Source organism: Dryobates pubescens, chromosome 17 (assembly GCF_014839835.1).
Source record: "Dryobates pubescens isolate bDryPub1 chromosome 17, bDryPub1.pri, whole genome shotgun sequence".
Taxonomy (NCBI): Eukaryota; Metazoa; Chordata; class Aves; order Piciformes; family Picidae; genus Dryobates; species Dryobates pubescens.
Genome location: NC_071628.1, coordinates 19784171 through 19797455, shown reverse-complemented (window position 1 = coordinate 19797455; position 13285 = coordinate 19784171). Strand labels below are relative to the sequence as shown.

The 13285-nt window shown below is 39.5% G+C and overlaps 1 protein-coding gene across 1 annotated transcript in view; it reads right to left on the bottom strand.

Moving 5' to 3' along the window:
* The window catches only part of UBE2Q2 (ubiquitin conjugating enzyme E2 Q2), a 46082-nt gene that overhangs the window by 25289 nt on the left and 7508 nt on the right, over positions 1-13285 (bottom strand). Inside the window, exon 2 of the mRNA XM_054168819.1 lies at positions 3404-3508. Within this exon, the coding sequence (XP_054024794.1) occupies positions 3404-3508 (105 nt within the window). The remainder of the gene's footprint in view (positions 1-3403; positions 3509-13285) is intronic.

Sequence of the window (13285 nt, the reverse complement as noted above, 5' to 3'; positions counted from 1 at the left end):
CGCTCTGCTGATATCTCTGAAAAATCATGGGATAATTTGGCATGAAAGGCACATCTGAAAGTCATCTGACCCAACCCTCTGCTCTAAGCACGGCCCAGCATGATTTGTGCCAGGTATTAATAATTTAAGTGTATTTCCGGGCTAAGTTCACATGCCTGGCCGATGCAAAATGAATGATTAAGACACAGACCATGCTGCTACTGAAGAAAAGTGGAATATTGGTGTACTAAGTTTCCTTAGAATACAAACTGCTGAAAGCAGAACTAAACAGCAACTAGGATTAATCCCCAGAGTGCTGCATTAAAAGAGCAATGTAAACAGCCTGCATAAGGGAAACGCTCAAGTGACTAAATACAATGACAAACATGTACATGGATATTGATTATAATTGACAAAAACAACAGAATGTTATCATTACCTAGTGCTTCAGGAATTCTGTAAGTTTGTAGCTCTTACAGACTCCATCATGCCGGTTTAGAATTTCAGAATTTTGTTTCCTTTGTTAACATCTTAGAAATCTGAAAACCGTTCAGAACGTGCCTTTTCATGCATGAGGAGATCTTTCTAATACCATACAACAGTGTTAACAATTTTAGGATACCTTCAATGATACTAATATACTGCTGGGTTCACTGTGAAGCACCTTGTTTTCTGATTAACAAGAAACAGACTTAAATATAGTGCAAGTTACTCTGTATGTGTTCATATATAAGTGCACATGCGTAGGTATATAAATACATGTGTGTGTGTATATATATAAGAAATTAATCATATCTTAGCCTACAACTAAAGAAGGATACAAGAATAAACAGAAGGAAGAGTGGGACCACTACCTAGCTATTAGGTAGCCTGTGACAGTAACTGACCTCATACACATTCAGCAGCCTTGGGCAGCTTCAGAAAGTAAAGCAAAGCTGCTTCTTGCATTTCATCTCTGACCTCTAACACAGAATTTGTTGCTGCTGCTTTAGTAGCTTTCAAGAAAGAATGTTGGCTCTTGTAATGCCATCATGTGGGACTAAATCTAAATTCCCAATACAGCAGCAGTGTGCTTTGGGACAGCAGCTTATCTAAGCTGTACACATACTCCAGGAATTCTACACTTTTGCCATCTTCTATGCAAACTGAATATGCTCTCAAGGTTTGGAGAGTGTGAGAAATAAAGCTACCTATCTGAATTTAATGTCTTTAAAGCACCAGCCTCCAAATCACCTGTAGTTATATGTAATAATGCATGATGTAAGGTTTGAGACATCAGACTTGAAACTATTACTTCCATTACATTCATCAGACAACCCAAATGGAAGTAGGATTTCTCTCTTTCATGGCACAACTATTGTAACTGACAGCTGCCTTCTAACTACCTACCAAGTTTTGTTATGCTGATTTTCAGGATCCAAGAAGGAATTCAGGAGATGCTTGGGGTCACAAACAATTCTGCAGCCCCTTCACCTGACGACTGGACCTTGTTCAATATGCATAGCCAAGTAGTCAGAGCCTCCAAATCTAATGCTGTCTACACTGATCATGTTCTTAATCTTTCCATGGTTTAGTGTTTAAATTTTCATAGTTCCACACTGATGCCAAGGTAAGTAACAGCTGCAGAAGATTTTCCAGGAAATGTGTACATGGTTTTAATGTAGTAAACCAGCTTTCCTCTTACCATGTCAAATGACAACAAATTACAAGGCTAAAGTTTAAGCTGTAAGAAAATACACAACTGGTAAGTCAGTCTCCTGAAATCCGATTCAGCATGATACATTAATACACTCATGTTCCTCTGCAATGCTTTTTGGGGTTTAACTATGGCAAAGCCCATGAAGACTTGCACTTGCTTGTTTTCAAATGATTTCTACTAGAAGTCTAATGCATCCTAAGTATTTCTGGAGAAAGAGACATTTACAGAGATTTGTTTAAGGTTGAGTATCCTTGATTAACATCCTGGTAAACATTAAAGGCTAGTGATTTCAGGAGAAAAAATAATCCCATTTTTTCCCCAACCAGGCAAATACCAAGGGCAGCATATAATCCATGTAATAAGCAGTATTCTGCAGACTGATTTGTTCTGGATGTATGCATTACGCACATGCATTCCACTACACAAAAACCAATGGAAAAAACCCAACAAAACAAAATTAAAATAACCTGATAGAGACCATCTTTAAGGGCTACTTAATAGCCATAAAGGCAGATTGTGAAAGGAAGTTAAAAAAAAAAGCCATGACTGCAGTAGGCTGTAATACAGCTCTTTGGAGAGCAAAGCAGATGTACTGAAAATTATCTCCAAGTAATATTCAAGAACACTTACTTTCCTGCACAGAATGGGAAGTTAATGTTGTATCTTTATATACAGAGTTCCTACCACTACATAGAAAGGACACTTAGGTAACATACAATGCCTGATAGTTTTCTGAAACCCAAAACTACCCTTAGTCTGTGAAAGGATTTTCTGTAAACAACAATTATCCAAAGTCACAACACTGTTCAAACTTATTGGTGAGACCCCACCTGGAGTACTGTGTCCAGTTCTGGAGCCCCTATTACAAGAGGGATATGGAGGTATTGGAATGTGTACAGAGAAGGGCCACAAGGATGATTGAAGGAGTTGGGGCTGTTCAGTCTGGAGAAGAGAAGGCTCCGAGGTGACCTAATTGTGGCCTTCAAGAAGGCTGGGGAGGGACTTCTCAGGATCTCAGGTAGTGACAGGACTAGGGGGAATGGAATGAAGCTGGAGATGGGGAGATTCAGGCTGGATGTGAGGAGGAAGTTCTTCATGAGAGTGGTGAAGCCCTGGAATGGGTTGTCCAGGGAGGAGGTTGGGGCCCCATCCCTGAAGGTGTTCAAGACCAGGCTGGATGAGGCTCTGGCCAGCCTGATCTAGTGTGGCGTGTCCCTGCCCATGGCAAGGGGGTTGGAACTAGATGATCCTTGTGATCCCTTCCAACCCTGACTGATACTATGATGACTGTTCTGATGAATTGGAAGCTAGCAGGTCAAGTCTTTTTAACAAAACCAGGAACTCTTTGTATAAGTTACCATCATAGCCATGCTCAGGAGGATACCAAGAACACCAAGTTTTTGCCTTCCTAATTGATCTGTGCAAAGAAAGCTCTAGACGAGCTGTTATGTTCTGTAATTTCAAGTTCTCATGCATTTCACTGCTTAATTATTTTCCTGAGTAGCTTAAACCATGCAATTACTTGGGCTAAAATGTAACGTCTTTTAAAGAGCAAGCATTTAAGCCCTCCTTACCCCAAATGTTCTGAATTACTTTTGGTTCATATGTTCTTAGAAGAAAAACTTGTGTTCACAAAGCCCTTCGACCCCCCCAGATGAACCAATTCAATTTCTTGCTAACAGCCAAAGCCAAGTAAACACCCAAAATAACCAAACACTTGCTCACCAGAGTATTGCTCTTCTTAATATCTTCTAAACGCTCTAAGACTGAAGTCAGGTTTGGGTCATCTGATTCCACAAACCATATTGGTGATGAAGAGGGATAAGACTCCTGTGAAAAAAACAAACCAAACACACAAAACCAAACACATTAGAAAAACCATAAAGCTTTTGAAACTCATTCACCCCTAAAATTTCACAACACAGTATTAACATCCCCTTTTATCTCTAGGTTAGGTAACACAGAAGCTTTGAACAGAGCAAGTTTTAAGCAACGCAAGAGAAAAATGAAAGAAATCCAGCCAACTAGATTTTCTAGTATTTCATCCTGTTTCTATCTTGATCAGACAAAGGATATGCATAAGAAACAGTGCTGAAAAGTTTAAAACCATGGGGGTGGGTAGAGCAGGAGAGAACTTTGAAAATGCACAGCAAGTGATAATTACCATTGGTAATCACAAGTAGGACACATCAAAGATTACATCTTATCAATGCTCATTTTTCATAAGAGGTACAGATTCTTCCAAATACAAGCAAAAACTTTTGAGTCTCCACATTTCCTCCTCAGATAAGATTATTCTAAAAGCATTCCAGTGCTGGTTCTCAGACTGAAGCAACATAGCTTAAATCTCCTGCCTTGGAAGACAAGTCAATGAGCAGATCACGATGCCAAAACCAGGCAAATTTATCTTTGTACCAAAGCTCACAGAGGTCTTTCCACGGCTTAAAGATTCCTCAGAATATTGCACACAGTGCTATCCAGAAACCTTACCAAGTAACTTTCTTCCCCCAGTACAGTCCTACAGTTGCCAAAACACATCCTAGTGACAGATCAAGTGGGTCCACAGGAATGTGTACTCAATTTTCCAGGAGGAGGCATGGCATGGTTAGGGCACATACAACAAATGGAACAGATGCAGCCCACAACCACTCATATAATACACAGCCAGAGAATTTTCTTTCACTACACTGCCACAGCATGCAGCCCTTCAAAAGGTGCTGAAAGGCTCCTGCTACAGAAAGGTAAACAGAAGTGTGTTGCCTGTAGATTAGATGTTTCAAAAAGCAATTTCACTTTTTCCTAACACAGGTTTGGTAACATTGAGAGGACAGATGAAGCACCATAGCTTCCAACTCTGCAGAAAGTGTCCCCTCATGTTACTGACACGTTTGGAGGTTTTTCTTTGTTTTTTTTCGGTTATTTGTGGGTTTCTCCACTGGTTACCCATTCAATTCAATTCTAGTAGCTGTGTACAAATTGCCAAACCTCAGTTCAGATATTATCTTCATATCCCCAGGACATACAACACAATGAGGATATTTTAATTCATTACCCTCATTGCAGTTTAAAAGGAAAAAAAAACGTGTATTTCTCATTTGAGAGGTAATAAATCATGCTTCAATCTTCAGCACTTGAGAGCCAAGGTTCCTACTGCTGCTCTAATAGGTGACTCCGAAATGTGCACCATACTTACAGTTTACACTCTCTCTTGATCTTGTATTTTCTGTTTTGTAGTTTGAGACAGCAGCAAATATATTCCTTTTGTGAAGCTATCATACCTATCTGTCAGTGTTACCATCTGGTTTTAAGTGATTTTCAAGTAAACTCAGCCTTAGCAAGCTCTCAAAATACAGCTTTAGACCTTCTAATTTAAACTAGATGGTCTTTTTGACAATACTGGGTTTACCAGAATACAAAACACTCTGCCATTTGAAAACTGAACTAAAAAAAAAAAACAAACAAGAATGTTAGAATTGGCTTTTAGTTACATAAAGCTTACTTCCTGAGCTGGGAGCTGAAGCTCCTGAAAGAAATCATATGACTAGATAAAGGACTTCAGCAAAACAGACTATCACAGTACAGCTCCCACCCAGCAGCATACTCCTGGGAACTTGTAGTGCTTGAGGTCTAAAATTCCCACCTCTAAACTGAAGCCTCTGCATACATTTACCTTTAAACAAGCTCAATCCTGCTCCTCAAGTTTTGTTGTTTGAGGTTTTTTTTAGCTATGATTTAAAATAAATCCAGAGAAATACATGGTTTTCCTAGTATCATGATGCAAAGACACTTGGTATGTTTCTCAGCTTCTCTTTGAAGTACATCATGCACAAACAAAGACCTTGGAATATCTATTCTTAACTAAGGTCCAACATCTCAAATGTCCATTAATGAAGTCCCGTGCTTAGCTTACTAAGATTTTAAGAGTCAGGAGAGCAAACAGATGGGTAGTTACATGTTTAAACACTTGCTTTACCAAATGCTGCCCCTTGGAAAAGTGTATTTTCTCCTCACATTCGAAAGATTAAACACTATCACTGCTGGAGAAACAAGGCTGAACTCCCAGCTGTCGCCAGGATCCCAAACTAGTACTATTCATTAAATATATTCCAGGTTTTGTAGTGATAACATCTCACCCTTTTAGTAACATGCAACCTACCTATAAAGTCTTCTGCGCTAGTGCAGTATTTTTACCTCAAGACTGTCATACTGCACAGGGGGTTTTTATGCACAGTGGGGAGCATCAGAAAGACACTGCTAACCATGGTCCTATTGCCTGAAGACTTCTTTCAATCAGCTAGTGTGACTTTAGATGGCACCAACATTCCCATCAGAACATGCAAAGAACAAGCACAAACCCCTCCCAGACTCACTAGACTATCTGCCTCTTAAAATACTCAGTCTCATTACAATTTAACAAATTCTCCAGATACAGTCAACATTTGGCCTGTATATGCACATTCTCTTAAGAGGTATTTTGAGCTTTTTCTCCTTTCTCCACTATAAAGATTTAATGAGCAGTGCCACAGTAGGACATTTGTTGGTTGCAATCAGCCATCTATTCTGGTCGGGGGGGGCCTATACAAAAACCTCCTCCAGAGAACTCGCAGCAAATCTTTCATCAGACAGGGGCATGACTGACAGTGGTATTGCTTGATTATCAAATCTGTGCTGTTTAGATATAGTACAGTGGCGACCTGCAAGTGCTGATGCCTTCTGCATTGAGTGACACTCCTTCCTCATTCTTTGCTCTCATGACAATTCATTCTATTTTTTGCAAGGACATGAACTCCTGCTGCACATGAGAAAACACACTACAACTCAATACTTCCTGCATTACTAGTGTATAATACATATGAATTACTAGATCCTAAAAATCATTCTTTTTTTTTTTGGTCTGCTTTAGCTTTTGAAACTTGTGAACAGTAGTTTTTATCAGAAAGGCTTTTCTTAAACACATGCCTGCTCATCTCCACTAGAAAAGGTTGAAAATTGTAGGACTTCTGGACTGGAAGTATCCATATATTTAATTGCATATTCCAATTTTTTTCACAACAGATACTTAATAATATTAGCTCAAGCTTCCCCTTTGTTGCAACGCTTTAACTCTTCAGACTTACCTGTAAATACATTTAACTTAACAACAGAAACAGCACTAGGTTTCTCTGGATCTGTAAGTAATCCATATTTTTGGAACAGCTGAGTTCCACGTGGATATGAGTCACTATCTTTTGAAATACAAAATTCACACATGCTTCAAACGTTCTGATCCTGAGATACAAACAAGCTCATGTGTTTGTAACACCACGGCACACAATGAAAACCTAAGCTTGCAGTTTGTAAGGTCAAACTACTGAACTTCACACAAGCTAATTGTGTTGAGAGAATTAAGTCAGCTTTTGCTTCCATATTTGCATTCTATAGAGAGAAGAGATGGATTTGAGTCATGCAAGGAATGCAAGCTTCCTAAATATGAAGACAGTATTTCATGACAGGTAACCTATAATAGTAGTTATTTTACTATCGATTCTCAGTGCTAAACCCACCATTATTTGGGGCCTTTTACACAGCTGACAGTGATTTTTGTATAATCTAATTTAGCTGTTTTTGTATAATCTAGTTTAGTTAGTTTAAGTACCACCCATCTTAAGTGTTTGATATCTTTTATGTAACCACTCTTACATGACATTTTCCTACAACAAAACAAAAAACAGCACAAGAGGCAGAGGCTCGAGAGCTTAGATTTGGGCAGCTTTCACAAGCCAGAGCATGCTGTACAGCTTGGAAAGCTACTGCAATTGCTCACTAAGACACGACACACTGAGATGACATCACATCTAGCATGTACCGAGGCCTGAGGACAAAGGCTGAATGTTTACAGCCAGCCCAGATACAATTACAATTCATGGGATCATCACTTCTGGAGAGCTTTTGTATTAACATCAGGGCAGATTGGGAGCTTTGTCAACACAAATGCTGCTGTAACAGAATGCAGCAAAAGAATGTAGCCTACTAATAAACATACAAAATACAAAGAGAATAAAGCCCTGCATTCCTGCCACTGGAACAATTTCAGAACATACCAAATCACTTAGGAACACCAGAGTGTAGTACAAAAACGCACGATCTCACTGTTCAGACATGCTGCTGCATCCTCCGTAACAGGCTCTACTTGTGTTTTACCAACAATTTAGCTTACTTAAACAGAGGAGAAGCAGCAAAACACGACAGAAAATACCAGGGACATAAACCCAGCTTTTCCTATGTAGAGATCTGTTATCCAAGTATATCCTATCTAAGCTTTCTCATCCTTAGCAATAAAGCTGTTTTACTTGCAATGTTATATAATCATTGTCCTGCTCTGTAAAGCTACTGCGACACAATTTTGATGTTAGCATGAGATTTTTTTTAAACAAGCTAGATTACCACAATTTCAACAGGATTGTAAAGCTGCTAAATTGAAACTGCCCATCTTGCCCACATTCCCAAGATTAACATAACCTGTACACAGTTTGCTATGAGGTAATGGAGGAGCCACATCTCCTTGTACACCACAGAGCCATTTTATGGTCACCAAATGGCAGGAGAAAGCACATTTAATCACACACCATCAGCACTGGGATTAAAAAAAAATAAATTACATGCTGACAGTTCCTCATTCTTATTTCCATATCATCTTGGATTCAAAAACCATTTGTTTCCCTCTCAAAATTCCTAAGTGTGTTAGTTAAACAAAATCCAACCCATTTCATTTATTTTTGGTTTCTAAGCTTTAAAAAAAAAAAAAATCATCTTAATTCTGGACAGAACCTAGCTCTGTTCTTTTTACCCCAGCTACAACTAAGACCTGTAACAGCACTTCTAATTTATCCTCTCAGTACTAAAAATTTTTGTCCGCTCCCCTTTACTTCCAAATAACGTAACATCAAACCCATAGATCTTTTAAACAGCTTAATTGCTTTGAGAAGGCTAGGAAGAGATCATTCCAACTCACATAAATCTTGGTAACGAAGTAAGCAAATCCTAATGTAACAAGACATTTCAGAGGGCTAATACAGTCTTTGCAAGGTGAATGCATTTGCACCTATAAACACGCATCAACTAATTGATCTCAAATAATAGATGGCTTTCTCATAGAAGACATCTTGACGATACCAAGTTCGCTTGAATTAAACAGCAGAGTTAATCTGTTTAGTAAAATACTACAACTACCTGAAGGGAGGTTGTAGACAGGCGGATGTTGGTCTCTTCTCCCAGGCAAGCAGCACCAGAACAAGAGGACACAGTCTCAGGCTGCGCCAGGGGAGGTTTAGGCTGGATGTTAAGAAGAAGTTCTATACAGAAAGAGTGATTGCCCATTGGAATGGGCTGCCCAGGGAGGTGGTGGAGTCACCATCATTGGAGATGTTCAAGAGGAGACTTGATGGGGTGCTTGGTGCCATGGTTTAGTTGATTAGGTGGGTTGGATTGGTTGATAGGTTGGACACCATGATCTTAAGGTCTCTTCCAACCTGGTCTATTCTACTCTATAAAGTCTTACTTGATTAGGGACCATCATCCTATACAAACATTAGAAAACACTACTGAAAATCAAACTATACAATTAGCTATAATTTAATGCCTATGATTTGAGAGTTGGTCACTAATAAATTTCTCACCTGTGTCAATCCACCTCTTGAGATAAAAACTCCACAAAATTAACAAGAATATCAGCACTTCAGAATACATTCTTAGAGCTAAAATGTATCTCGATGACCATAAAACACTAGTATTTGCAGTTTCTTTAGAGTATTAGTTGTGATTGCACAGCTGACAGACTGGTGTTCATTATTAGGGCCCAAACTTTCCAAAGGCAGTGGAAAGTGTTTTCTACCATTAGGTCCTTCTAGTACTGATGAAATCTACAAGCCAGGAACCTTTACAATTCAGACTGTCACCTGCCCTGCCATCCCATTCCTTATGATTACAAAATGATAGCATGAAAGGTCACTTGGAACTCAGGTTATTCTGAAAGCTTACTGGAAATAATCCAACTAAAAATTTCCCAGAAAACTCAAGTTATTAGAACTCTCCAAATTTTAATTTTCAAACATCCAAACATCACAATTTGCTCTGCTATACAGACTCAATGAATTATATTACAATTATTATATTATTATATACAATTATTATATTATAATACTTAATTTCCAAGTTCAAGTAAAATTTTTCACATTTACATGTGACAATACTGTAATTTCTTTAAGAATCTAACAGTTAGAATCATAGAATCAATAAGGTTGGAAAAGACCTCAAAGATCATCAAGTCCAACCTGTCACCACAGACCTCATGCCTATTAAACCATGGCACCAAGTGCCACATCCAATCCCCTCTTGAACATCTCCAGGGACGGCTACTCCACCACCTTCCTGGGCAGCACATCCCAATGGCTAACAACTCTCTCAGTGAAGAACTTTCTCCTCACCTCGAGCCTAAACTTCCCCTGGTGCAGCTTGAGACTGTGTCCTCTTGTTCTGGTGCTGGTTGCCTGGGAGAAGAGACCAACTCTCTCCTGGCTATAACCACCCTTCAGGTAGTTGTAGACAGCAATAAGGTCTCCCCTGAGCCTCCTCTTCTCCAGGCTAAACAATCCCAGCTCCCTCAGCCTCTCCTCATAGGGCTTGTGCTCGAGGCCTCTCACCAGCCTCGTTGTCCTTCTCTGGACATATTCAAGAGTCTCAACGTCCTTCTTAAATTGAGGGGCCCAGAACTGGACACAGTACTCAAGGTGCGGCCTAACCAGTGCCGAGTACAGTGCTGAGTTGGGTGATCCAGAGTTCTAAAAGATAAGTGTATACATTGGGGGGAGATGAAAATGGAAATTTCATCTTCAGGGTAGGGAGGAAGCAAAGTGCATTTTCTCCATCCCTACTGAACAAGAGGGAAAAAAGCCCTGCTCTTCCTTTTGAATTTTAGGACAGTAATATACAACACTGTTAAGAGCTTAGTGTGTATTAACAGAAGGTCACCTTTTATTCCCTAGAGTTCAGTTAAACAGAGACTTTTAGTTGTTCGCATGCCACAGAAAGCCAGCTTCTACACACTTTTTCCTTACGCTCTTCCGGAAGCCAAAGCCTGACCTACCGGGTTCAATGAGAACATTTGTAACAACTCTTGCATTTGGTAAGGCATCAGGTTCAACTGACTAAGATACATGTATCTCTTTTAAACACAGAATGACTGCGATTCTACCCTCAGCTTTCAGGACTGGCTTGACAACTACAGTCTATACAAGACAACGCCAGCTGAAGTAGGACACTTTAGTCAGACCCTGGAAGATTGCAAGAGCTTAATCATCTTGCACCTTCACAGGAGGTAGGTGAAAGAATCCAATAATCCTATTCTAATATGCTCATCACTGCAGAACTGAATATCTTCAGGAGAGCATTAAAACAACACAACTAACAGGGTCATGACTTTCCTCTCACCAACTCTTCAGAAAACAAAGCAAGTGTGGAAGAGTATCTGAGTTTAGAATTAAATACAGCCCTGTTAGAGAAGGTAAAGTCAAAGGCATATGCCTCATGAAACAAAGACCATAACAAACCACAACTCTATAGGCACCTGTACAATTCACTCTACAATCACAAGTTGTCCCAAACAAAAGTCCTACTGATTGGAAGAGTCTGCCACAAAAGTAAACACAAGGAAATGTTCCTGTTGAGAGCATAGAGCCCGGCTATGGACACTTGTCACAACAGACATCCTCTTGGGAAGAGCAAAGCAGTTCCTTTCCAGCCAGATCAGGCCTTTTTAGACACACATGCAACAGTCTGCACTCAGCAACTTCCAGAGCCGGTTTCTGTATGAGTGCATAAAGACTACAACATGTTCTTAAATGAAAAGCCTAGATTTTGGATCACTTTTTGCAATATACAGATTCAACAACATCTGCAAGAGCCAGTATTTCACAGGACTGTGACCACAGCATAGCTACGCAAGTATTTCAATGGCAGTTCACCCATGTAACAATTACTCGAAACCCCAAAAAGCTAGCAATTTGCAGCTTCAGCAGCACAACAATAATTTGTTCAACCCAAGCTCATACAATTCTCTTGAAATTAGGCAATCTAACTTCCTAACATTGGATACATCAACAGAAGAAAACATTTTTAAAGAAAAAAATATGCTGAAAATGCTGTTTCCAAACAGGTAGACATCCAAGGCTGATAAATTATATGTTTGTGAAATAACCTATGCTAATTCTGAGTTTTACTTCCATGTCTCTATCCAGGCACACATTGGAATCTCTCACTGCTCAAACATCGTTACCTTAGGGCATCAAAGTTCTTACATTTAAGTTCTTCCAGTCAAATTTTTACAGACATTCATGCTTCAAACTATTTACATAACATGTCCCAGTTAGAGATTCCAATCGGCAAAAATCATATATTGCACATGGAAAAGGAGGTTTATCATACTCACTTATCAGTTGCTGCAACCTCATCCATTCCCCTTACCAACCAAAAGGCAGCAGGCTACCTGCTGTTCTGCGTAACGTAACTGCATGGAATTAAAACAGGAACTTTGAGCATAAAACCAAAAAAAGGTCACTTTTCAGACAGAACAGCTACTGTTTTTTGCTGGGAAGCAACATTTAATTCTCCATGTCATCACCACAACACACCATTGCCATCTATGCACTCAAATCTAGAAAAGTTCTTAACACTTTTGTATGGACCCAAAGTAAAATTCACCAAATGTTTATGTACTGCTGCTCAAACAGAACTCTCAAGTAAACACTAAGCATAATTTAACTTAACAGCATAGCAAAGCAACAGTTGTTCAAGAACAGCATGTAGTCTCCGAAAATGAAAACTGTTGTTAAGGGCCAATCCAGTTAAGCAAGCTAAGGAACATTCCTTTGCCAATACTATTAAGAGCAGCAAATAAAGTTACAGAGCATCCACACTGAAAACTGAGCAAAGAATGCAGTATTGCTGGAGTCCAAGTGACTTGCTTACTGGGAAGAAGGTTGCAAAGCTGAGACTAGAATCAATCCAGATTTTTACCAGAGCACCCCACAGCAGTCAGACTGACCTGTCTTGTTCCTCATAAAAAACCACTGTGCCCTTGTACTCGTCTTGACAGTTGTCAGGGAATGGCTGTTTTAAGGCCCTCGGCCATGAGACAGTCTCCCTTTCAATGCATACATTAATTACAGACACTCAGGCTAGCAACGGCTTATCTAATGAACACCTAGACACATGCACTAAGGAGAAAGACATTTTGTATCTGCTTCCCCAGTGCTCTTTACAAGTAGCACAGTGTTTTACATGCCCAAATTCCTGAAGGAAGTCTGGTTACTTGAAACAAATCTCAACTCATTCTAATCAAGACTTCTTACTGACCTACTTATGCAGCTACACAGACAACTACACTCAAAAAAATCATCATCAACATTAGTGTCACAAAGACATAGCAGCAAGAAATGGCTTGTAATATAGCTAGAACTGAAAAAGTGATTGCCACTTAAGGTGCAACATCACTGTCTCACTAACTTAACTTGAAAAAGTTTCCTAGTAGATAGACCTGCTCTTGCCTTCATTGCTTCAACACTGACTCCACAG